This window comes from Perissodus microlepis, chromosome 12, assembly GCF_051167445.1.
Source record: "Perissodus microlepis isolate ML-2025 ecotype Zambia chromosome 12, ASM5116744v1, whole genome shotgun sequence".
NCBI classification, from domain to species: Eukaryota; Metazoa; Chordata; class Actinopteri; order Cichliformes; family Cichlidae; genus Perissodus; species Perissodus microlepis.
The window spans coordinates 2,691,254-2,718,799 of NC_140472.1; the positions used below are offsets into that span (position 1 = coordinate 2,691,254).

Consider the following 27,546-nt stretch of genomic DNA (forward strand, 5'->3'; position numbering starts at 1 on the left):
TCGTCCGCGTTTGCCCATGAACGATGGAAGCGCGCTCCCGACACTTCAGGTGAATGAGAGGGAAGCAGAGGAGCGGGATACACAGTTCAATGTGCGTGGCGTTAAAAAGAAACAATTAGGAAAAAATGAGCTACGTTACGTCGCTTGGGGTGCATGTTTGTATGACAGCATATCTACTCTTCGTGATGGGATGCGTTGCACAGAAAGTAAGTTGACATTTCTTTGCTGCAAAAATAAATCACACGTTCTTAGCTCTGTTTTGAGTGTCTTGCTCATGGTGTGTAGAGAACCGAGCCGCGAACTCCGTTCGGAAAACGTGATATTCTACAGTTGTTCGCTTATTGGTAAACTCATTGACCCCGAGAGAGTTGAACCCAGCTACTATACGATAAAACAGGCGCCACCGTTCATTTCGGCACACGTCCGACGAGCAATTGCGTTAGCTACGTTTTCAATTTAAATGCAGACCGCCTGTTGCCATCAGCCTTTATTTTACCAACGTAACGAAGTTCTTACAGACGTCTCTGTGTGTAGGCGATAGCAAGAAGCAGTACGTAGTGTGAACTAAGTTTCAAAATATGGTAATGTAAACCTTTAAATGCTTTTGGTTGCATAACATTTCGGCCGAGTATATCAGAAGGGTACTCTGCTTCGAAGAACAAGCAAGCTTTTACTTTACGCTGGGGAGAAGTTTTGCAATTAGCATTGCCCCCTTAAATTTACAGCTTTTACTCTTAAAGTTCGCCTACGCCGTGCTTGCTAACAGGACGGGACATTAGCATGACCCTCCCAGCGCGCCGCATCTCATTGTGAAAGCTGAGCAGGAGACAACTATTTAACATAAACAGGTTATCGGAATTACCCTGGGGTCAGTTCGTGGTTTGGTTGGCATTTTGTGTAACGAGGTTCTCAGTCGTTTAATGTATTATTTCTTAATTTATTTACTTGTTTTTACTTTTATTATATCACAATTTTCCACGTGGCTATATAGCAAAAATAACCCCTGTCACGTAATCGGTAGCCAGACTTTTAAACCTCCCCACTCACTTCAGTTTGAGCTCCTCTCATGCACCTTTTCCATTCATGAAAAAGTGGCAAAAAAATCCGTCCTTATTCCTTTTTTCCTCCTCCTTTTTTTTAACTCCAAATTTTGAGGCAGTTATATCCTTAAAGATTTTCAAAGAGTTGTTTTGATGGCAAGGGCATGTTTTTGATGTTACTGCACTTCAGAGTTGGAGAATGGCATGCAGTCCAAACTGCTGAAATGAGAACCACATTGGGAACATGTTAACCTTATGTGAAACTTCTCATACTCGGTGACTGTGACGTCCAAAGCTTTGCCTCTGACAGGAAAACTTCATGATCCAAAGGCTTGTCTGGTGTAGAGGAAAGCAAATGGGCAGGAGCTGCTTCTCTGGTCTCTGACATACCACAGAAGAAGGCAAAAGGTCACTAAAATGTCAGATTAGTGCCTGTGAGCGCTTAAGAGTTGATTGGTTGAGGTTTTGAAGTTGCACTGATGAAATTACCTGAGAGAAGTCAGAGGTGTTAATGTGTATAAGAGGGAGATTTCTACATGTGACTGAGGAAAACAAGAGAACTGTTTATTTTCTCTTTTTTTTTAATTTTTAAAGTGCATCATCCACTCAGTCTTCTGATCCCTGATTCTTGTTTGCCATTTTTGTGTGATGCAGTATATTGTCCCCATTTTTGTAACAATGGCTGGTATCGTTATATAAAGGGTTACCTTCGGCACAGATCTCCTCAAACGCGATTGTCACATTGTCGGTCAGGAAAAGCTTTGTGGTTTCCATTTGTCAACAGTTGTCTAGTTCCACTGATGAAGAATGATGGCTGAGCAGCACAGTCCTCAGAGCTAGACAACAAAAGCCCACACTATATTGAACCGTCAGCGTCTCCAGCTTTAGTTCCTGTGTGCATAGGGTTCTCACTATCTTTGCAATTATCTGCCTGAAGTGGCACAGTAAATGATGGCTTTGTCCTCTGCTCCCCTTGTATTAAGTTGATTTTTTTTTCTTTTTTTTCCAGAAGAGCATAAACAAGTTTGGAATTTATTCTATTGCTGTCAGACAAAAAAAGAAAGCATGTGTTGCCCTGGTCGGTGTTTCAGAATGAGGGCAGAGTTATCTCTTTTCAGAATGAATAATGAACTCACATATCCGATGAAGGATCTGCTCGGTCTGTGAACGGATTAACATGCCATAGTTTGTTAGTGATATGCAGTTGGTAGAGATGAACTGATGAGCAGAGATGCAGATGGTGTAAAACCTGGATGATGTTTTAATTTGGTGCTGTCTGCTGGAATATTTAAACTAAGTTTCTGCTGGTGCTGCCTTCTGAGGTTTTTTTTTAATTTTTAAAGATCATCTGGTTTGTTTACTTTTGTTAAATCAGGTGCTTCGCTTCGTGACTCTATGAATATACTGCTCATATGACAGAGGCACACCTCTGAGTCAGATCAAGCTTTTTGGATAAACCTGGGATAAATAACATGCTTTTAGTACTAGTAGAGCTAAATCAATACATTTTAGAGCAGAAAGCTTTTCAGGGTTTGTCATAGCAAAGGGCTCTAATAGCTTTGTCAATATTTGCGACTGAGCACACTGGTTCAGGGATTATCAGTGATGTTGGAGATGATATTCAAAAATGATCTCTTCTGGCAATTCTGATGTTTTTAAACTTGGAAATATTGTTGCATCCTGACTGAATCCAATTTACTCTGTCAGCACAGCCTACAGCATTGGGGTGCTGCCCAAACACTAATTATCACTGATACATTGGCTCAATCTTATTCCAAAATCTGGGAATGATTTCTCCAAACCAGTTGAAACCACTGTGAAGATAAGGTCATGATTCGCCACAGGGTTCCAAAGGCTTGCTTTAACAGCTACCAGCAGCACTCCCCCCCCCCCCCCCTTTTTTTTTTTTAGAGGAAATATGTTACTAGGTTTTACACCACAAACATGGAAAAGCCCACCCAGTCACATAGCTTTTAGAGAACCACAGCTGTAATAATTTACAGCACCCCACTTATCCATGTAGGCTACAGTGAATATCCAATGATGGCTCTGTAAATACAAAGTTGATCAAACATGCATGAGCTCAAAGAGGTCTTTCATAAATGGCTCTTGATGCAAACTGTGATGAAAATGGGCTGAAGCAGCCAACAAGGGCAACCCCAGAAATGCCTGGATTTAATCAGACTGCCGTGCCAGTTACTTATAAAAACTCACCATTGGCTGAGCGTGCAGCCACTTAATCCCAGTAGGAGAGGCAGGGACACGAGGGGGATATGCGATAAGTCCTGGGCTGGAGTATCGGCACCTTTTCACAGTTGTGGAGAATTACTTCAAAGAGCTTTTTTTTCTGTCTGTGTATTTGTAGACAGTCACAAAGAGGTTAAGATTCAGTTGATTGCAGTCTGTCCTTGTTATTCTGGGGTTCTTGCATACCTGGAGCTCTGAGTTTCTAAGCCTTGGAGTTTGTTTTCTTTATTCTGTGAATGCTGCAGTTTCCCTTAAGTCCTTATCTTTGGAAACTAGTGTAACTCTGGGGAATTCCTAGATGTTTGCTGAACTTTGAGTCAAAGTGGTTTAATTAAATTAGAGGAACTCATAATCTTGTTAGGTTTTTCTCATCCTCGTGAATTTTATGTTTTCTATTTCAGTAAAGCTTTTTTTTTTTTTTTTTTGTTAAACTTGTGTTTTTTATGCAGCTGTGTCACTTTGTTTACCTGAATTTTTTTTTTCTTGTATCCCAGATACATCAAATCCAGTTTATTTGAGAGGAGGTGAAGACATACTTCACACATTTTTATTGGTTAAATTTTTTTTTATTCATACTGTATACTACTATGGCAACGTTTAGTTATGTTGATATTGATTCAGATTTGGTTGCAGAAGTGGAGTGTGATTTCAGTGCGTCCTGAGTGGGCTGCTGCAACCCAAGCACTAGCCTGCGAAGCAGTGTCACTTCTCCAGTAAACAGGGCTGGTGAGGATTCCTGCCCCCTTTTGAGGGGCCTGCCTGCCTGTTTATGAGCCAGTCCCAGGCTGTTTGTGCATGAGAGGCAGAGTGTGTGTGTGTTAACAGTACTTCAGCAGACGCAGCTCGTGTTGCAGTTTTCACAGGGGTGTCGTCAGCCTGGGTGGTAACCCCCCCCCTCCCCCCCCCCCCCCCCCCCCCAAAAAAAAACAACAACCCCAAAACAAAACACTTTTTTTTAAAAACTTTTTTAAACTTTTTTTTTTTTTTTTTTTTTTTTTTTTACAAAAGTAAAATATTATCAGACATAAGCTATGAAAGTATTTTATAGCTTCCACATTCATTAATTTTTTTATATTTCATGTTTGTTAATGTACATATTTGGCATATTAATATGATAAACAGTAGTTTTTGTCATCAGTTTATATTTGCTGAAATTTGTAATAATATTACTACATGTGGTAATTGAAAGAATTTCCACGGGACTCTGTGCAGTCTTGAAAAAACAAGTACCCCCCATGATTCAATAGCTTATAGAATCCCCTTTAGCAACCATAATGAGAATTATTTGATTATTAATTATTATTATTATAATTATTATTAATGGTTATTAATTTTCTGTATGACTTTATCAGTCTGTCACATCATTGTAGAGGGCATCCGTTTTATGCACAGGTCCTGCAAAGGTCCACAGATCCTGCCATAGCATTTGAAATTGTTTGAGGTTTGGACTTTGCCTGGGCTATTACTACACCTTATTTATTTATTTTATTTTTTTGGTACTTGTGTGCTTGTATTTTTTGGTTTTCTATTATTTTTTTCCTGTCTCAAACCTTCCAAACATGCTTTACTTGTTTTATTTTTTTCCCCAATTCTAAGACCTTGAACTTTAACATGCTATTGAGCCCAGTAGAGTCTGAGTTGGTAGGTCTTTTTTTATTTGAGTTTTTCCAGAGTATTGCATGGTCTGACCTTGGGAGGAGTTTGTTAGTAAGATGGATTGTGGTTTTGTGTAAACGCTCACCTGAACTCTCCTTAGTTCCTATGAAAGCAGTAAGGGTATACTTAATTTCTTTACAGGACTGCATAGAGTCCAGTAAATATGGTATATAAATCAGCTGCACAACATGAGCTAGTTAATTAGACAGTTAGTTTAATTAGACAAACTTGTCATGGCCATCATGGAATAATTTTTTATTTTTTTTGTTCTTCTTTGGTTTAAAAATCTGGTGATCCAAAGTGAAAACTGTGGAACAATACCATTTGCTTGGGGGCCTCTCAGTAATGACAGCAGCTGGTCCAGTATTTTACTGAACAAGTCATTTTAGACAATTATGTGCTCAGTTGGTCTACTTGTGTCCGGGGAAGCTGCCGTCAGTGGCATAACCAGCCTGCTCTTATGCCATGTACTTATTAGCATCACTTCATTAAAATATTATCCACATTCCCCATTTGTGGAGTGGTTCACCAAAACAGCAATGTGGCCCATTGTTTTGTCATGAGAAAAGGCATCCTTGAATAATTAGCGGCCTGCCAGTAGAGCGGCCTGTGATGTAACAGAACTGAGATGTTTGGCATTATAAGAATGTCCCATTTCCATTAGACACCATGGCACTTTGGGGCCCTTTCATGTGTAGTCTAGCATATACAACCCTGTGTCCAATGAAGATGGGACCTTGTACAAAATTTCAGTAAAAACACAGTGTGTGGATTTGCAAATCAGTATTCCCTGTTTTTTAATTGCAGAGATCCAAAGACAACATGGCAAATATTCAAATTGAGAATTTTTATATTTTTGAAAAAGCTACACTCACTTTAATTTGAAGTTAGCAACAAAAACTTTGATATACGCACATGCTTTTCAAGGTGTTGCTATACATCCCAGCGCGCTGATAAATAGGTTGGGACTGACTTTTTCTTTTCTTTTTTTTTCTTCTCCTCCTTACATAATGGGCCTGGATTGGAGGCAGTCATTTGTAACACAGACCTTTACTTTGGAGACTTGTTATTTTTGTTGTTGTTGTAATTAGGAATAGATATCATTAAGATCTGTGATTCATGATTCCAATTATAGATAATGACTTTAATGGATGGAAGACCTACACAGCCTTTTGGGAAGGCCTACTTGTGACTGATAAGTAGCTTCTGTAGGAATTTGCACTTTACTCAGGTTCACAGTCAGATCCACCCGTCATTCATGTCTGGTTTCAGAAAACTAAGAGCTATGGCCAAAAGGCCGTAGTAAAAAAAACTGTAAAGCCAAGTCTTTATAATAACACTCCACAAACTATGTTAATCTTTTACATGCAATCGGTGGTGTTACTGCAATAGTTTTATTATCTCTGCATCAGAACACGGCGAAGAAATGGAGTAAAACAAAGATTTTGGCGCCAGTTCTTGATTGTGATGAGAACTGGTCATGATGTGATGATATTTTGTTAAAATAAGTGAGACCTTACTTGAAAAAGGGTTTAACCTCAGCGATGTTAAAGTGTCCAGTACTACCTAGGCTCAAATTATTTATTTAGAATTTTATGTTGAGAAAAAGCCTTAAATTGTGAAAGGGCAGGGCGATATGGCCAAATATATTTATCACGATATATATTTGAAAATTCGCGATAACGATATAACTGATGATATAATTGACGCTAGACAAAATACTTTACAACTCCTCAACTTTATTAGTGCAAAAAACCCCATCAATGTATTTTCACTTAAACAAGCAGCTGTTTTTATGTGCATTAAAGCTATATAAACATTTAACAGTGCAAATGCAAATTCCTCACTGGCAGTTTAACCAAAAGGCATTTCCAATGGAAATTGGCCGACATATCCTCAGCATAACCTTGTGTAATATCTACAAAACTTAAAAAGAGGTTATACACACATCCCTCAAGCGGTGCAGCTTCGTAGCTTACCAAAGTTGTACCAAAACATTTTTTTGACAGATTTTTGAGCGCCGTGTACCACATAAAATCGTTTCGTTAATAACGACGGCCCGCTAGCATGCTCTACCAAAAAATGTGCTTTGGTCTGTATCTGACGGACGAAAGCCAAACCAGTTCCACATCACTGAAGTTGCAGCATTTTTACAAACCAATTCTGGTTCATCCGTTTCATTCAACGATCCTCTTTCGCTCTTCTCATTCTCAGTCACTGCTTTTTCCGCCATGTGCATATGAAAACAAAGGCACTGCGCATGCGCGTTTTACCCATATTCTATCACAAGATTTCATTTTCTTATCATTGCCTAACATCATACTGGTATTACCGTGAACGGTATGATATGGCCCAGCCCTACTATTTATACTCAAATTTGTAGATGCAGTCACTCCAGAACGAAGCAAATTAGATGTCATAGTTGTAGCTAGAAAAAATCTGGGACGTGTTTCAATCTCAGTGACTTCGACCTCCAGGTCCGGGTTCAGGGTTTCTGAAAATCTTGCAATAACTTGAGAACAAGGCGACGTAGGATTTTGAAATTAATACCACAGGTGTATCTACTAATGGTACCATTGGCTGGAGGCGGTATTATCTTTCTCTTTGCCATGTTATGCACCCTTGTGGTGTTAAGTGCTGTCATTGCCCAACCTTGCTGCAAATCCCTAATCGGCTTACTCTCTCTAACTTCAGCAGGAATGGCATTTGGCCCGTTCAAATGTCATCCGTGTAATTCTTTCCTCACATTAATCACATCACACACATCACATTAATTTCTACTAAGTGTGTAGGCAATCCAAACGTGTCATGCACTAATATAGTTGCCTCAGAGTGTCAGGAGAAAATGATCAGAAAATGAGTAATGTCAGAAAGACTAAGAGTGAGCAAAGATTTTGTATAATATGTCATTAGTATGCTACAAACACTGGTCTTTGGTGTCTTTGGCAATACTATTACTGTTTGTAAAGTTAACTACAATGTACTGCAGTAATCATATATTCCAAGTACTTTGATATAATGTGACAGACTGCTGAATGCCCACAAACATAAACGTTTGGCACTGAGCGAGATGGGTACTTAATGTGTGTTCCAGCGCAAGTCAATAGCAGAGGAAAGGGCAGATGTTAATTGCGTCTTTTTTTGTCCTCAGGGATTTTTTTAAAATTAACATTTTGTTTATTTTCATCAATCTGGGTAGAAATGCCTCTTGAGATCATTGAAATACAATTTGAAAGCTGCTGCTGGCTAACTTGGATCATGTTAAGGTACTGTTATGTAACTTACTATTATGCAAAGTGGTGAGGTCATAGATAAGGGTAACTTAAGTCAATAATCATATAATACTCATGTAAAAAGTTCAAGAGAGAGTGTGAGTGCAGCTATGGACTTGCTAATTGTGAAATTTCTAGGATCAGATATGTTTCCAAATGTCTAAACAGCTGAGAACAGTCATATTTTCTTTAGTTATGAAGGCCGTGCTGCCCTAGCTGACCCCCCCATGTGTCTTTAATATGCTGTGGCCTGCCTATGAGACTATATTGGCGATAATGTTTTTAGTTTCATCCTGATGACCTGAGGGCTGAGTGAGTGGTTCACTCTTCCAGTCAAAATTACATGCAGGTTTTACCAATTTAAATTAACTAACTGCAGAATGCTGGATGGGGGCAGATCACTCCTGTAGCAATCAGAGTTTAGCTTTCTCATGTCCCCCGATCTAGGTTGCACAGCTCCCATGTAAACTATAATCTCAAAGAGATCTAGTACACTTCCAGCCCAGTCTAGAGCACAAACGTCGCCTGTTGTTGTTGGTTTGTTACCTGTCTGGAAAGAAGGATTGCCAGACTAGGGCTTTTTGACAGGCCACAACAGGAAAGACCAACAGGAAAGCTCATAAACACTCAGCCCCCCTACAAAGGTCTGCTTCTCAGCTGCTTGGCCGAACCAACTGTGCATCTGCCTCTCCTTAGGGCAAAGGTCCCCCTTATACCAGTGAACACCTGGGAAGAATTATAGCCAGCATGTTTAAAGAAATACCCCAGTCCCCTTCCCCAAGGGTTACCCAGGTGAAACCTATGCTTTGATGTAAAGGAGGAACAGCAGAGTTGAATAGTTCACTGAAGAAGGAAGCGTTTTGACTGCTCAACCGGAGTAGAAACGCGCTATATACGGATGTGGTCAGAAATTAACATACACTCCTGGACATGAATGTCATGGTAATTTTGGGCTTTTAAGAGTTGTTTTAACTGTTCTTTTTCCAGGGCAGAATGACTGTATAGCATACAGCATATAAGTTTAAAAAAAAAGTTTTAACAGGCTCAAATATATCATGCCCTCAAATCTTTTAATATTTGGTGCTGAAGGTTGTATGATATATTTTAATTTGATAAGCTCAAAGCCTATTTAATCTCTTGTTAGCGACCATGATTGACTATAACTGGTAGTTTCTCTTTGCCATCATAAAGTATTTGTTTGACAGCACTTATTGGTTTGACCAATTTTCAGAACATTGAGAAAGTTCAGCAAACTCATTGAATATTAAGAAGGAAAATTGTAGATTGATGCAGGTTTACAGGTTGGGAAGGTCGTATGGAGCTAGCAACAACAGATTATTGTAAATATGTGCATATAAGTACTGTTCTTGTGATTAATTTCTTAGTCAGCTAAATGAGGTAAAAAATAAATAAATTAATAACCAATCAGTCTGTAACTAAGGAACAATCAGATATCAAGTTAAATATGAGGACCGTTTAATGGATGGTGTCAAAAACTGTCTACACAAGGCCATTTGAAAGCATTAATCACATTCTTGAAGAATGAATTATACTTTAAAAGCTGCTCAACAGTGTGGTAACTTGTAACATGCACTTAAACTGATGTTAAATATGATATTTACGTATTTTTAAAACATAGTTAATTATCTGAAAAACGAGTAAATTGCAGCTGACGCATTCTGGAGAATTTTATAGTCAGACAAGACAAAGATTGAGCTGTTTGACCACAGTGTCAAGAGGTATGTTTAGAGGAGTAAATATAAATTTTGTAAATCTAAGAACACTGTACCAGCTGTCAAGCATGGTGGTGGCAGCCTCATGCTCCGGTGTTGATGCATTATACAAAGCGCATGGAATAATGAAGGAGGAGGATTAACTCCAGATTCTTCAACTTCACCTCAAATCAGCTAGAGAGTTGACTATTGGACACATTTGGGTATTCAAATAGGACAGTAATCCCAAAACACACATTAAAACTGGTTTTGGAAGTGATAAAGCAAGGTAACATTAAACTTACCTGCCTTACCAAAGCTCCAGCCTCAACCCTTTTAACGTTGGTGTACTATGCTTAATCGTTTGGTCTCTGCCAGGACGAGACAAGAACAAGCCTGACTCGCAGTCTCTCCAATTCATCCCTAAGGTGTTCTGTTGGGTTGAGGTCAGGATTCTGAGCAGGCCACGTTCTCACAAGTTCTCCAAACCAGACTCACTTACCTATATTTTATGGACTTTGCTTTGTGCAGTGGTCATGCAGTCATGGTAGAACAAGAAGGGCCATACCCAACCTGTTCCCACAAAGCTGGGAGCATGAAATGGGCAACTGAGCTCCTGAGAGTGACCCATTCTTTCGCAAATGTTTGTAGAAGCAGCCTGCATGCCCAGGTGCTTGATTTCACCCGTAGCCATGAACATATGAATTGAATGATTTGGATCAATGAGTGTTTACTTTGTTTTACCCTGGGGGGAAAAAAACAGTTCAAAGAAAAAGGTAACAGCCCTTCTCTACAAGAAGGTTAGACAGAGTTAGACGAAACAACAATTCAGCTATTTGACCACAGTGCCAGGAGGTGTGTTTGGAGGAGTCAAGGTGGGGCTTGGCATTCGTGCACATGAGCATATGTAAACTTCTGAATACAGCTGCAAGTCCCAGTCCATTTTACCATTTCAAACTGGTTTTGTTATGCAATTAACCACAAGTCACGTTTGTTGTTTGACTTAGTGGTACATTTTGACACAGACAGAAAATGTAATCAGTAAATTTCAGAATTAGACGGTGTAATGTATTACTAGTTAGCAATGAAATGCCAAAGAATAACAAAAATGCAAGTATTGGTGGGACATTGGCTTTTGCTTTTGTGCTTAACCTTTTGAGTTGAGTCCTGTTTATCTAAGGTCTTAGAAAGGGTGTCAATGTCTGAAATTAAAAAATGCAAGACTTTTTAGATCTACTTTCAAAGCAGATTTTGATATATGACACAACTAATTAAATAATTCCTGTTGCAGGTGTATTTTGACTGTGGTGCCAGGGTGGATGTGGTGGATGTTCAAGGCCTAATTCTATCTCCTGGCTTCCCATACAACTACTCCTCTGGGACACACTGCGTCTGGCAGTTTGTTGTACCTATTGATTACCAGCTTATTCTGGAGATATTTGACTTTGATGTTTTTGAAAGTCATGACTCAGAATCCAAGTTCTCTGCTTCTAAATTTGATGAAGAAGATGCAGAGGATGGGGCAACTCTCGCTCCTGGCACCTTAGGGGCCGATGAAACCTCTTCAGTGGCTAAAGATGCCGTGGTTCAGAGTGTAGGTGATGGCTCAAAGACGCAGCAATCCTTCCAAGATGGTGAGGTGAAGCAAATAGTTGTCCAAGAACAGTCTACAAAAATGGAGATTACCAAAGTCTCGAATTCTGCCAAAAGATCTGCAGATGCTGCCTCCAGCCTATCTTTGCCACCTCCTTCCACTCTCCTCCTCCTACCTGACGCTGTGCCTCCTGGGGACAAAGCCATCAACTCTGCCTCCTCATATCACCTAAGGGGAGATGCCAACCCTAGTACTAACCCGACCACAGTTGTGGATGAGACCACCATTTCTTCACCACACTCCACCAACAGTCTAAGTGTAAGCCCTGAAACCCAGCAGTCTGTCCTTGACGCCTGCCCCCACGATGTCCTCTACATCTCAGACCTCATCACCTTCTCCTCTAGGTTTTGTGGGTCTAACCGGCCTCCTAGCAGCCAGCTGGTGTTTGGCTCAAGCCAGGAAATGGTGGAGGTCATCATGGAACTGATCACTACCACCCACTGGGGACGTGGTTTTGCTCTTCTATTCCACTACCAGAACCTGACCGAGCCACAAGGAGACCTCCGTGCCACAGCTTATACTGCCAATAAGCTAGACACACTGCTGGCTGCAGTGAGTGGAGCTGCTTTCTTCGCTATGATACTTACAAGTGCCCACTGCATCATTTTCAGGTAATAGAAGTGTTAACTTTATTATATTAAAGGCATTACATTTTGGCACCACCTTAATCCAATACAGCACTGTGCACTGAAATGATACTTGACTTACAGTCCATTTTTATAGTTTTCCTGACTGTGAGAGCTTTACGATTTTAAAAGGATCAGGCTGGTGCTTTGCTACCTGAAGATGGGATAGAACTGTTTGTTTTTTTTAAAGCTTTTCTTTTTTCTTTTTTTTGACTAAATATTCATTCAAAGTTCCAACATTTCACAATAGAGAGAGAGATGGATATGTACAGTGTTTATCAAATTAATTAGACCACCACCCAATGAAACATTTATGCCACAGCTGCCCTGAATAACAGTACTGGTAATTACCAAAATCATGACCAACAACAAAATCATGTTGTTGGTAGTGTTTGCATGCACGTTATCGTTCTGTGTAAATACAACAGCTCGAGGTTTTGAGTGAATTCTGGTAAAGCTTCAGTGAATCATGGTAACAATTCATTAAAGTTTGGTTTGCATTGATCAAGGTGTTCAAGGTCAACTTAGTGATTTTATTGGTCAAAAATTGACACAAAGCCTTAGAACGTAAACTATGATTCTTACAAGTGTAGTGTGTATTGTCAACTAGGGGTGGGCGATATAAACGATATACGATAGAAACGATATAAATTTGGCCAACGATAGAGATTTTGACTATACCGCTCTTATCGCGATAGTGCATGTTGATGATGTCATCAAGCTGCGCCTGTTTTGGTCGAAAGCATCGCAGTGGCTACAACCATTATCATCTGCAAATTATGCCGACAGTCGTAGCAAAGAGATGAAGCACTTTTGAAATATGGGGAAAGCCAAAAACTGCGCTTCCTCCACTTCGGTAACATTGATTCATTAATGTTGAATTCTCTCGCAGCTGCTCTGTTCCCATGTTGTTGCAGTATATTAATGACTAACCTTGTATTGTGGATGAATAATCTCAGTTGTTCTCCTAACTGAAGTTTGCCCCGTGTATAGCATCCTGCTATGCGATTGCATTTGTCCCTGACCACCAGAATCCCTCACGTTCACTTTTATCGAGTGGAAAAAAAGTTGGCGTTCATCCTCCAGCTTCACTGTGCTAATGTTATGCTAACATAGCTGTGTTGCTAGCAATCACGTAGCACAACATTATATACCAGGTAGTCCAACTTCATTAACCCTACAAACGCCACTGCTGTTTAGTTTTCTGTCTTCATTATTTTGGAAGTGGTAGCAGAGCTGTACGTTTGAATTAGTTTCAAAAATCTCTCAGTCAGAACATGGTATGAAATGTTTAGGTGGAAACTAGCGAGCCAACTTCCTGTTAACTTCTAACTCCGTTAAATTTAATAACTTCTGTTTTCATGGATGCCTGGATGTTAAACTTAATTGTTACACCTGGTAAAGCAGCAACGCTGATGATTTTATTAAAAATTAAAGAATTTAGACCGTTTTTAACTCTGTGTTCGTTTGACTTTGGGACCTGAAGGGGACGGAGTTTTGGACCCAGATTACTCCGCGAAGCTCCTCACTACGGCAGCCGTAATGCTCTGACAATCCATTAGTGATGGGATTTCCGGCTCTTTTTAGAGAACCGGCTCTTTCGGCTCAGAACCGGCTCTTTAGGTTGTTTTGTTGTTTTAATTAATTTATTATTAACAACAATATAAAATTATGCACAAAAGGAATTATTAATGTAAAAAAAGAGTGGATTTATTTATATATGTTTATATATAAATGTATGCGGTGGCCCCTAGAGACAAAGCACGTACAAACTCCAAAACACATTTCTAGCGTTCAAATTCAATTCAATTTTATTTATTTATATAGCGCCAAATCACAACAAAAGTCGCCTCAAGGCGCTTCGTTAACTGAACTTCCAAAACAGAGCTACCTAGATCACTTAAATTACACAATTGAAAGCATATGTGTATTGTTTGTGTATTTATACACAAGCATTCATATATATATTCAAATAATTCAAAAAAATGTTCATTTACCTGTTACTACCACACACCAAATCCGGTCGTTGGTACTTGCTGGCTTGTGTAACCACTAGGTAACAAAAGCTCAACACTGCCCCCTAGCATCCTGGAGCACTTCTGTTGTGTTTTGTACGTGTTTTGGAGTTTTTACGTTCTTCTGAGTTTTTACGTTCTTCTGAGTTTTTACGTTCTTCTGAGTTTTTACGTGCGTCTGAGTTTTTATGTGTTTTGGATTTTGTATGTGCTTCAGAGTTCGGACGTGTTTTGATGTTTGTACGTGCTTTGTCTCTAGGAGCCACCGTAAATATACTTTTATTTATTCACTCATACACATAAAATGTAATAAATAAATAAATCATATAATACAAAAAACAATTATTCACATTTCAACTTTTAACTATTTAAATTTTCAGCTTTTTCCTTTTAAACTAATTTAAAGTGAAACACAAAACACTGCAAACCACAACACAATTAAATATAAATTAAAATATGAAAACAAAAAGAAGATGCATATTCTCTGTCATTTGGGCCTGCATGAATAAACTTTCTGAATCCTTTATCATCCGCAAATGAAAATAGTTGTGGATGATTACTATACCTTTCTATTGTGACGTTGTTGTCCCTGTATCTCTTTCTCTCTCCCTCCCGCTCTGTTCCTGTGCTACTGCGACTGTAACTACCGCCCCTCCCCCCTCTGCCCAGTGCAAAGCACAAGGCTCGCGTGCGGAGTGAAGCGGAAAAAAAGTGCGAGAGAGGCTGAGAGAAAGAGGGGGAAAAAAAAACCCCACGGCTCGCAATAAGGAGCCGGCTCGCGTCGTTCACGTGAAAGATCCGGCTCTAAGAGCCATTTCGTTTGCGACCGACACATCACTACAATCCATCAAGCAGTGCAGCTCACCAAAGTTGTACTAAAACATTTTTTAACAGATTTCTGCACGCCCAAATCGGTTCGAGGTCAGTAAGCACAACCAGAATTCATACATAAGGCACACTCTCGATTTTTGAGAAAATTAAAGGATTTTAAGTGTGCCTTATAGTGTGGAAAATACGTTATACAGAAGAAAAGAATATATCGTTACCGCACATGCTTCAAATTATATCGCGATATGAATTTTAGGCCATATCGCCCAGCCCTATTGTCAACACAGAAAAAGTATAGAGTATGTTTAAAAATGTCATATTTGACCTCTGACCTGAAGGTCAAAGTGATAGTAATGCTATATAGAGCTATTTAAAACTATATTTCTTACTGTCATTGTTTCTATTGACAACATATAGGGAATGACGCATGAGGATTCTAAATATGTTACTTTGGACCTCTGACAACCTTCTTTTTTTTTTTTTTCTTCTTAACTCCACAACAAGCTTCCTAAAGTACATTTAAGAAGAACAAAGAAAACAAAATACAACACTGTTCCCTTAAAAGTAACTATTGCCCAGAGAGCGAGCTGCTTTGGCGAAGGTTTGTGTTTTTTGAGTGCCTCTTGTGTTATGTTTCTGTAACAGTTAATCTATCAATATGCACAAGCTCTTTCTTTTATCCATGAATTTCACAATTTAAAGTTTTATAAAAAAGCTGGAAAAAATCAAAGATTATGATTTTTCATTTTTATGTTTTTCATTAAAATGTCAGTTATTTACTTAAATTTCTGAACAAACATTAGTTTTAGAGGTTGGATATTATGCTTCATTATTTTTGGGCTTTTCAGAAAAGTTCACAGTCCTGGCTCAAATGTAGGTATAACAACCTGAATTCAGTTTTCCTATTTACCTAATTTTTAGGTTTGTTTTTTTTTTTTTTGCTTATTCTTTTCCCCCCATATTTTCTATTAAAAGAGTGTAGAACCTGAAGAGTTGGGGTTTAATCATCTTTTGCTCAGTTTTGTAAGGTCACACTGCAATTTTTTGTGCTTACATGTTTGTTTTTTCCTAGAGGTTACCGTTAGATGTTAATTGTGTTCGCTAATAATCTGATCTTTTGTGTAGCTACACCACCAAGTTCCAGTTTAAGGGAAATGTCTAACACACATATTTAATTGATTTACAGAACAAAGGCTTTTCAGTAATCCCATCCCTTTTGTGTATTCCTTCTATCAAGTTCTCATCTGTCCAGTCTTGGTTAAAGACCAAAAATCATCCAAAAAAAGATGCATTACCCTTCAGCCGTAGCTAAACTGTGGCTAACACTGCCTAGCATGTGCTAGCATGCTACACTAACATAAGCATGGCAAGTTAGTGCTCTCACTATGGGCATATCAGCTTATTATTATTATTATTATTACTATTATTTAAAAAAACAAAACAATGAGTGTACACATTTCTAGATCAGAGAGTCAAACACATGGCCTTTTATTCATTCCTGAATACACTCGCCCATACACCCACATGTTAGGAGAACAAAAGGCCACAGATAATGGGCAAAGGGTTAAAGAGAAGCCAACCTATAGAAACTAGTTTTCTGTAGTCTTTTAAAAGAAACCACAGATTCTGCTGACCTAAAAGGCGGTCCCAGCATTTGGGCGCTACAACCTCAAAAGCATGATCCTTTTTTTTTTTTTTTTTTTTTTTTTTTTTTTTTTTGGTGAATAGCTAGTGAAAGAGTTACAAGACAAGTTAGACATTTTTGCATTAAGGTAAAAACCCTGCTTTTGTTAGAATTAAACCTTCCAAATTCTGGTGATTTTACAGGTAATCTCTCCTCAGATATAAAGGAGCTGGGATGACATATTCACACGCACACACACTTATGCATACACAAAGACTAATACCCTCACACCTACACAGTCATGACATTGTTATGTTGACTCAGCTGGAAGTCTCAGTCCCTGATGTGGTCACCCTCTGTGATTAGTTGGGTTTGGCTGCAACTGTGCGGCTTTCTTGATGTGAAGCATTCTCACCATAGACAGCAGGGCATTCAAGGTACAGCACCTGGCATCAATTCCACTGCACAAAAACACAGAGGCTGCATGAAAGTGACTGGGCGGAGAAAATGGGAACAAGGGACAACGAGGAGAGGTAAAACTCAGTTGAGTCAGTCAAAAGGTGTAGTTTACAAGTTGTTCCCTCTCCATCCCAGGGGACAATGAACACAAACTGGAGGGTTAAGTTTGGAGGTTTGTAATACTATCTGTTCTGACAAGCAGACTGGTTTAGCTTACTGGTCCAGATAGATTCAGAATTTAGAAATGTTTAGATATGTGCCCGTCTCAGTGTTGAGCTTTCAATGAGAAACCGCTGAATATGATTGGTGTTGATTTCAAATGTTGCTCAGTTTCTCCAACTCATCCGTTAGGCACAATAACCCTTGCGTTCTCACTGTTAATGACAGGGAAATTAGTAACACATGTTCAATAAAATCAAAGAGTAATTAGCAAAAACAAAAACACAAGTCATTCAGAAGCCAGGAAATGCATTGCCACGAAACATCAAGCTCACAGAAACCCACAGTAGCAGTTTTTTTTTCTATTTCAATTGTTCCCTATTAACTTAAACAAGTTCACAGAAACCATTTGAAACCAACTAGCCTGGCGAGTCAGGCGAGATTGTGCAAGTTTAATGCGGCAGTGAGGGTAACTCCCAAGATCCCCTGTTGTCAGAAAACAGCCCAAGGTGCATGAGAGTCACAGCAGGGGTTGCCCTGAGTTGGTAGCTGGATATGAACTCATTCAGCTGAGAGCCATTTTTAATAAAAGGGTACTTGCTCAAATATTCCTGGATGCTTCAGTTCTTCACGTGAACCTTAAGAACATGAGAAATCAAATAATAACATCAGACAGATATGTTAGACCTTGATAAACAGGCGAGTGGTTTGAAGACTTTAATGCTAATATCCACATTAATACCTGTGGAGAAGCATATCTAGCTAGATCTGCTGCTGATAGCAGCTACAGTGTTCACATCAGAGCGCTGCATGGGGTCAGAATTCACATATACTTGAAATGAGCATCAGCACTGACAAAATTAAAATCCCTAGAGGAAGAGTGTAATGTATAGCAAAGACAGCTCAGCAACAACCACCCTGTGAACCGTTAAAGCAGACTGGAGCGTATGTGTGACGGCCCCATCCTTCCACACTGTAACACAGCAATTACTGAGTGGAAATAGCTCTGGGATTGAGGCGGCTAGTGTTATCAGAAAGCTCTCATATCAATTCAGTTTTATGTGGTGGTGTCAATTTGAACATTTGTGGTTGAAATTACAAACCCCCAGAGGAGTTTTTTATTTTTGAGAAAATACTGCTCAGAGTGGGGAAACAACTGAGGCCAGCCGTAAAATTTGAATATCAGATGTGTCTTTTAATATGAATTGAATTGCTGTGGTATTTCCTTTTTTTTTTCCAGACCCAAACTGTGTCCAAAAAGGGCCAGCTCCTGCGCATCCAGCAACTCTGAGGTACAGATATTACTGCAGTTAAGTGTAAAAAGTGATGATCTTCCCAGAAGGTGTTGGCTTTTTGACATACTTGGACAAGAAAACATGCGATCTTTTTCTAAACGACACCTAAATATGTGTTCAGACAAGGGAGACATAAATGGCATTTTGCCGTTATTTATAGTTTGTCATTTATATTATTCAATGTATTCACATTAGGAAAAAAATAAGTACAATCCTACATTTATTGCACCTTTTTAAATCCATAAAATTGGAATAGTTTTTACAGATTGATTTCAAAGATCCTCAAGAGTGCTTGAGGATAATCTGAGGGTGTGTGTGTGTGTGTGTGTGTGTGAAGATTGTAGTTGAACCGAAAGGTTTAAGGTCAACAGAACGAGGACACTAAGCACACTTATTAAATCGACAAATTAGTTCTTTGTTAGTAAATTTTCCTTTTACTGAAAAAGAAGAAATGGAGCATCATGGAATCACACTGTTTAAACCTAGATTTGAATTTTGTAGATTGTGCTGTACATGCATGAAAACCATCACATTTCATGCAGCGCAGGAAATTTGGATGGTGGCGATTAGAAGTGTGAAAATTGCCCAAAAGAAGGGAAGCTCTTGAAACGAAATATTTACTAGGAAAAGTAGGAGGCACTTCACATCTCTGTGAGAGGCTTGTGTCCTAACAGTGTATTCATGCTACCAACAAAAACACTGGAGGCTTAAACTAAAGTTTTAGCTGTGATGTAGCTTTGTATGTTGCAAGGAGTCAAAAACGTGGAATAAGAAGACGGTATTTCTAGGATGATATTAACTTTATGTTTCACTTCGGCCGGGGTGTAATGCTCAACTCTGACAGTCTATTAGGATAGTACAAACACAGTATGGTGATAGTGGAGTAAGAGGGACAGCAGTTGCCAGCAAAATGCCAACAATAAATGTAATTATTGATATTGGTGTTTAGGGCTGTGCGATATGACCAAAATCTCATATCCCGATATTAAGACATCTGTCGTCCGATAACGATATAAATCACAAAAATGTAACATTTTCTGTAAATTCTGTGAATCTCGGGCAGCTCGACTTGCGGGAAGTGTTTCCTGCTGCGCGTCATGTAGCTGGAGTCGAGTGTTTTAACCGATGCATGAAACGATACATTTTTAGACATAAGTTGTAACGGCCGCCGTTTTCTTTGTGAGTATTTATTACACGGCGCGCTGCGGGGAAAAAAGCCTGTTCTAACATTTGAGTCTAAGGTTTATTTTTTAGCACCTGACGGCTCTTTTTTAATTCTCATCCGTAAACACGCTGCGTCTTTCACGTGATTCAGTTTATTTTGAAAAGTCTCAACAGGATCTTGAGCTTTATTGTGAAAGGTTTATGTGGAACAAGCGGACACGCGGTGGTTTTACCGTCGTTGTTGCTAACGACAACGCATAAAAACAAACGCTTGTCTGTCTGTAGTGTGGTTATATTAAATGTAAGAGAAAGAGAGAACTTTAATAAATTAATATAGCCACTACAGTGACCATCAAAACGATGAAAAAATATTGCCGTAAACAGTTTATTTTGCGACACCACGAAACAAACGATAGCGTAAAATGAAACGATAGACGTTTTTATATCGTCATCCGATATATCGTTATATCGAACAGCCCTATTGGTGTTTATTATTTAGAACACAGGTACTATTATATTGTGTAATCATAATTTAAACAAGTACTGGTGGTGGTCAGAGGGCCCGGTGGCGCCAGTGTCCGGCAGCCTCGCCTCTGTCAGTGCGCCCCAGGGTGGCTGTGGCTACAATGTAGCTGCCATCACCAGTGTGCGAATGTGTGTGTGAATGGGTGGATGACTGAGTGTGTAAAGCGCTTTGGGGTCCTTGAGGACTAGGAAAGCGCTTTACAAATACAGGCCATTTACCCAAATAAAAAAATTATTTGACTAAAAGCTTATTATTATATTTGAACTATATAAATTAATTATAACACTGGTCCACAAAATGTCCTAAATTATGATAAAAAACAATACTAATAATACAGATCTGAGATCATAATTTCATCTCTCTATTAAATTAAGGAATTTCTGTTTGAGTCATTTGTCTTTTCGTTTCCTATCTCCAACCGTTCACACAGTCTACTTCAAACCTGTCTGATGTATTGACGAGGGTCACATGTAGTATTGAATTTGAGGTCTGTTGGTTGAACTGTGATCTCACATTTGAGGTATTTTTTTCCTGTCGCTAGGCAATCAATGGGAGGAATCTGAGGCCCATGTTACCAGGCATTAACATTACAAGAAAATGTCTAATGTTTCAAGACTCGCAGATTCTTGAGTCTTGATTCTTCCATGACATCTATGACAACACGGAGCAGTTAATCAAAGAGGGGAGAAAAACAAATCTTTTCATTGTGGAGACGAGGGGAGCAACAGGGAGTGAAAACGCAAACAAAACAATGCTTTAAAAAAAGTCAGTCCACGAGCTTATAATGTGAAAGCTTCCCGCACAGACGAGCGTGTCAAGTAAGAACCGTCTTTGCTGGAAACCGACATCAAGCTCACAGGACGGGCTGACCCAAACTCTAGCCTGGAGACTGGAGGAACACACACTCCAAAATTGATGACTCCACCACTTAGGGTGCTAATCTGTGATCCTTGTATGGATTCTTAAAGGATGTGATTAGAAAACTTCACCAGTGGACTTGGAAAGCTGTGAAATTGGCTTTCCCACAGTCTAAAGAGACCTTCAAAACCAAAGGTGGACCAACTGGCACCATACCACTGTTTCATAAATCCGTCATTTAAGCTACATGTAAAAGAAGCCGTTAAAAGTTTGAATTTAACTGAATGTACTGAAACTGACCAAAAGGCAGAGTGACACCAGACCATGAAATTGCTGCTGGGTGAACAAATAGTTCTGCATTACTGGCAGCTTCTCTGCAGATAAACTTACAGTGTTATGTTGCAGGTGCCGGAGGGAGTCCAGAACACCGTGGCTGAGGTCAGTGAGCTGCAGCCGATTGCTGAGAATCAGGCCAACCAGGAGGCGACCATAGAGCAGGACAACAACAACCTGCCACACACAGGTTGAGAGGACACACACCTGCACATACATTGATGCCCTCCCCCCAGTGAACAGCCTAGTTCACTGGAATACTTATGCTGGCCGTTTAATAAATAAATAAATTGCATTCATACTCAGAATTAAACTGTGTAATAGAGTCTTACAAGGAATGCACTGAGAGGCATTGTGGCAAGCCCAAAGACTATGAATAGCATGTTACTGTGGATGTCATTTATAAATCATTTCGATTTATAGCTGCATAGCATGCTTGAACATTTGATGAGAATCATTTCAGGAATGACAATGATACTTCCGAGAATATAAATCTGTCATTAATTCATTTCCTGGGAAGGTGCTGATAAAGTTTAAGTGCACTAATTTAAAAGTGAAGACTTGGGGTTTGAGAAGAGGCTTGTGTTTTTATTGCTGTCATTTTTTTGTTAAGATTAATTGTGCGTTAAGCAGCATGCAGTTGACTATCTCTGCTTGGCTCTCTTTTATATGTGTGTTTTGCTATGATGGTTATCTGTGCTCATGCCAACCACAAGCTGCTTTAATGTTTTCCAAACAAAAAGCTGCTGTCTCTGGAAAAGGAAACGGGGAAACTCTTTCTTGTTTTACAATTTTCCCAGCGGGCTTTTGTGAAATGGCTCGGGTTTAAAAACTATAAATGTTGTAAAATATTCGATTAAAACAATGAGAAAGACTCTGTCGAGTTTTGAGTGGAAAGTAAAATTGCATTAGTTTTGGAGCAGCCCACAGGCTGGATCCTGGAACAGTCCAAAGATTTCTCTCGCTCTCTCAGTGGGGCTGAACCCAGGCTCAGAGATTTGTGGGTTGTGGCATTTAACCCACAAAGCAGCCTGGGAGTAGTTTGATCAGCAGGGGAGTGCAGGCCCCTCTCTGTGTTCCGGTCACAGACAAAACACACAGCTTACAAACAATGACTGAGTTAAGGTTAGCCTCCTCTGAATGTTGTTTCATTTGACCATTTTGAGTTACAGTACACAAATCATCAGTAGCAAAAAGTCCTTGAAGAATGATGTAGCAAGAAACCCATGTGGAGCGCTGGGCTAAGTGTAATGTCAGCAGCGAGAACTGTCTAAACTTGTCTTTGTGTTTCTGCAGTCACTGCTAGTGGTGATGTATCTCACAGTGCAGATGTGGACCTCTCCTGCAGCGGTTTGACTGAGCTTGACCTTGGTGCCGATGAAGTTTTCATTGTGTCCTCAGGCCCGAGTGGCCTCCCCCCCTCACCTCACACGGTAACATCTTGTTTCACACCAGTGAATTTCACCAGATAGTCATAGTAGAAAAAAGGTACACCCTCTTAGGTTTTAGCAGGTCTTAAATTTGTGTAAATGCAGCCCCAAATGAACTACATATAACCTATTACCCTATGTCATCATTTAACACACAAGTAAGCCAAAATGAAGAAGCAGTGTTTTAAAAATTAAGGACACTCTTACTGCTTCCATGGAATTAAGGAATATGAGTAGTAGTTTGGTGGTCTGGAGCATTAAGGTGTGTGATGCCAAGGAGGAAAAATATCATCAGTGACCTTAAAGAAGCAAATGTTACTGCCCATCAATCTATTTCCAAACAATTATTAAAGTCAACTGTTCAGTGAGAAAGATTATTGGACAGAATCTTTCCGGGTTTAGCCAAGAGCTACATGTCTCACTCTATAGGCCCCAGTTAACATGTTCAAGTTCATGACCGTACACTTAGAAAAAGACTGGACGAGTATGACTTAATTGGAAGTGTTGCCAGAAGAAAATCTGTAACTCTCTGCAATAGCCTAGACTGCTGGGGCTTCCCATGATGCACGAGTGTTTCTTCTTCACTCTGCGTGCTACACACCTAATCATTGGTTATTATTAATCTCTGGCTCTCTTCCACAGTATGTCTTTTGTCCTGTCTCCCTCTCCTCACCTCCATCCGATCTCATCAGATGGCTGCCCCTCTCTGAGCCTGGTTCTGCTGGAGGTTTCTTCCTGTTAAAAGGGAGCTTTTTCTTTCCACTGTCGCCAAGTGCTTGCTCGCAGAGGGCCATCTGATTGTTGGACTCTTCCCTATGTTATTGTAGGGTCTTTACCATAATGTATAAAGAGCCTTGAGGCGACTGTTGTTGTGATTTGGCGGTGTGTGTATGTAAGTGAAACTGAATTGAATTAAAAAGAACATGGCAGCACAGTGTCGGTTTGCAAATTTGCGTCTGAACGAACCACAAGATTTGTGGAAGAATGTCCTTTAGACAGATGAGACCAAAGTGAAGACGTTTGGCCATAAGGACAGAACCACATTTGGTGAAAACCAAACATATCAGCACAAACACCTCGTGCCAGCTGTCAGCACGATGGTGGACGGGTGATGATTTGGGCTTGTTTTGCAGCTACAGGGCACCTTGCAGTCAACTGTTAGCTCCTCTGCAGGCCATCTGTCTGACCTCTCAAGCTTGGCCCAGATTGTGTCATGCAACAGGACAAAGATCCCAAGCACGCTTGATGAATTGTACCAAATCTGATGACCGCTTATTGTCAAACTGCACCCATCGTTTTTGTTTATGTGAATTAGGTGTAAAACTAATTCCCATCCATTTTATTTAGCATGCTACTGACATGGCTCTGGAGGAAAAACAAATGACGTGGATGTAGTCTTATATCATAGTGGAAAGTGAAATTGTGTGTTTAATCTCAAGGTCACACTTTGCGTGGGTGATCTTGTTGCTTTGAGGAAATGATCCCTGAATCAGTGAACATCAGAGGTGGCGGGGCATTCAGTGCTTTGAACTGACCTAGTGTTGCAATGGCACGAGGATAATTAAAAGATAGGACATGTGTTGGGGAAGCAATAGTTCAATCAGCCATTTTTTTTTCTTGCTGCTCTTTTGTATTCTCAGAATAAGAGTTGGCATAAAACGGCTTTGGCAGCTTTTTGAAGGGCTGGCAAGCTTTTCTGCAGCCTAGGCTAATGGAGTATTATCTTCGGAGCCAGATTCCCAGCTCCAATTGTGTGTGTGTGTTTGTGTGTTGGTGTGTGTCATGCACGCTTTGACGCACAGTGTGTGTGGTCTGCCTGTGTGTGTCCTCGGTGCATGTAAATACGGTTTAGAAAATGTTGCAAAATTCATCTTCTCGGTGTCAGTGCCAGGTACACTTCCAGGTTGGCGTGGTACTTCCTGTGTTACACACGATGCCCTGAGCCGTAAACCCCCTTTTGATAAAATTTCGCTGCAAAAGACCCTTTCTGAGAAGAGCTTCGATTTAGCAGTACAGCGATGAGAAGATTGGAAAACGTTGCTGTAGGCAGGGCTGATGAGATCAAGGCAGAGAAAGTCTGGATCAAAACGGTCTGGTACATTCCTCGCCGTCTGAAAATCAACAGACTTTATTCGGCTTGTTCCATTTTCTAGGGAGTATGTCAAACTTTTCCAAATATCCCTAAATGGTCCCCAGTCTCACCTTTGGAACTACAGTGTATAAGTGCACTGAACTGGGTGGCTGAGTTCTTGCCTCATCTTTCAAGACTAAAAGTTCCTATTGTGTTCTCAGGCTTTGGCGTGGAAAAGAACATTTTATATAAACCCCTAGCTAATTCTTGTCTAGACAAAGCTAGCTGCTAGTGACTCTGAGGGATGGATTATCGCTCTCTGATGAGTGCAACTCCCAAGACATTATAAAGCGATCTCCACACATCCAGGTTGTCGATATTTAGCCTCTTAAGCTCAAGCGAAATGACCTATATGAGGCTCTGACTCCTAAAATGCTTCTTTGTTTTGGTCCTGGAGTGCAAACTTCCCACAGTAATAGCTGTGCTTCAGCAATACCACAGATGTCTCTAAAATAGTTCCAAAGCCTGCGCTGTTCTCTTGACAGTTTTAATATACTTAATAATGATGAGATTTGTACGTGAGCCACACATGCTCAGCTGGCTGGCTGTGTGACAGAGCCAGGCTAATCAGAACACTTCCTTTCTTGGTAATCCGTTAATGTGGTACACAGGAAAGTCTGTGGGGAGATGTTCAGGTGAGGAGGAAATGCAGCAGGTGCAACCAGCAGACAGTTGTTCCTAATGTTCATACCTGAGGGAATACATTGTTGCACAGTGATGCCATTTGCTGATTTGGCAGCAGTTTAAGTGCAGCACAATAGAGAATACTTTTTGTTTGTTTGTTTGAGATTTAACTATTTGGTTTTCTGCTCTTACAATATTCCTACTGGTGTCTTAATTTGATTATTACATATACACATCTGCTGCACTCTCCTTGTTGCCTGGTTAGAATATTTTTTTTCCTCTTCTTTTGTGATAAGATGAGGTAGTGCTTCTGTTTTTGACCCATGCTTGACTCAGTAAAAGCTGCCTAAGATATTAAAGAATGTAGCTGCATTTTTCTTATCGTGTGATGTTTTCACCTGCATGTAGCTTCTTATACTTTGCTACGTGTATCTTTCAGCAGCGGGAGAGGTTTCTGCGACACAGTGACACTGGTCCTGTAGGCGATTGGCCGTCACCACTAGAATCCTCCACCTCACCTGGATCCAGATCAGTCAAGGATGGCAACGGCTGTGCCAGACCGAGGGCGTGGAGTGTCCGCACCTTCCAGGACTTCCTCCCTCCATTGCCACAGCTTCATAAGAAGTGGTGCAGCTGGAACTCCACCAGTCCCTTCACCAAGCTGGTGGACAGCGTCAGTACTACAATCATTACATACAAAATAAAATGAAGCTACTTGAATGATCAGATTCTACCAACAGACTACGTAAAATATCATTTGGATGAACTGACCCTTGAAGAATGTTCATGAAATGTAAAATGAGCAGTTTAGGAAAACTTTGTGTGAACAAGCAGGATTTTTCCATCACCAGTTGGTTAAATATGGGCATCAAATCTAAAAGTCTGTTAATTGTGAATATCGTTCCAGACTCCATCCAGTTTGGTTGCTAACTGCAGAGGTGGCGACAGCAGGAAGGTTTTCTCTGATGTTCACCTGGAAGGCAAGGCAGATACCAGCACAGCCTCAGACTCATCCATCAGCAATGCCTCCTATCCCCTCACGCAGCCTGCCCAAAGACAGCGGCGCCTCAACTCCACCAGCAACCTGCGACGTCCTCGGTTCACAGGGCCGTGTTTTGGCCTCCTCTCAGCGACAGCAGACCTGGCGAAGGCCCCGGGCTCCTCCTCCTCAGAGCCCGTCTCTAGAGCCTCTTCCTCCCCTCAGTGTCAAATTGAGAGTGGCCATGCTCGAGATTTCCCAGGTGAGGGTGATCACATCAGCGTGCCTGTGTTTGCCATCTCTGAGGAAGAGGACCGGCAGCCTCTGGTCCCAGCCGAACACCTGGAGCGGACCTCCGCATCTGCTTTGCTCAACGGGCTGGTTACAGGGACATGCGAAGGCAAGGCGCCTGTTCTAGGAAGCACCAACCTCGGCTCCCAGAGGCCCAGAGCAGAGTGGAGGCTTTGGGGAAGCCAGGTGTCAGGAGGGGTTGGTTCACTCTCTTCCAGCGAGTTGAACGCAGTCGACAGCAGCCAGCCATCTCTCAGTGTGTCCACAGGGCTGTGCAGTGTGACCAACCAGATGTGACACGATGGTGATGAGCAGGGACTCTGGTGGGCCAGTTCTGCATTTCTGAACTCTTAGTGTCACTGGGATATATCTCATTTACTCCTTTAATTTCCAAAATCAACTCTTACAGAATTGCATCTCCTGTAGCTTCCTGTTGGTATACACGCATATTATTCTCACTGTAGTTTTTCTATTTTTATAAAGTTTGTTGTTTCGCACCTTTCAGTGAGTTGTAACACTCCAACCACGGCACTGTTTTCAGTAGCTCTGTCATTGTGGATTTTCTTCTTCCTGTGCCAGCTTTTTGCTTACTTTTTTTGATCTTCTTCATGGGGACGCTTCTT

General features: G+C 40.4%; 1 protein-coding gene across 2 annotated transcripts; it reads left to right on the forward strand.

Moving 5' to 3' along the window:
- Positions 1-27,427, forward strand: LOC146375595 (uncharacterized). 2 transcript variants are annotated; one of them, XM_084946074.1, is made up of 7 exons: positions 1-206; positions 11,219-12,192; positions 18,533-18,584; positions 21,541-21,658; positions 22,765-22,901; positions 26,096-26,326; positions 26,561-27,427. In XM_084946074.1, exons 1-7 carry the CDS (start codon positions 126-128, stop codon positions 27,218-27,220), a joined length of 2,253 nt encoding a protein of 750 aa, XP_084802200.1. In that variant the 5' UTR covers positions 1-125; the 3' UTR covers positions 27,221-27,427. The 2 variants fall into 2 exon arrangements, with proteins under 2 accessions (XP_084802200.1, XP_084802199.1); XM_084946073.1 differs by having other exon boundaries at positions 2-206; positions 26,093-26,326.
- Positions 27,428-27,546: the final 119 nt, after the last annotated feature.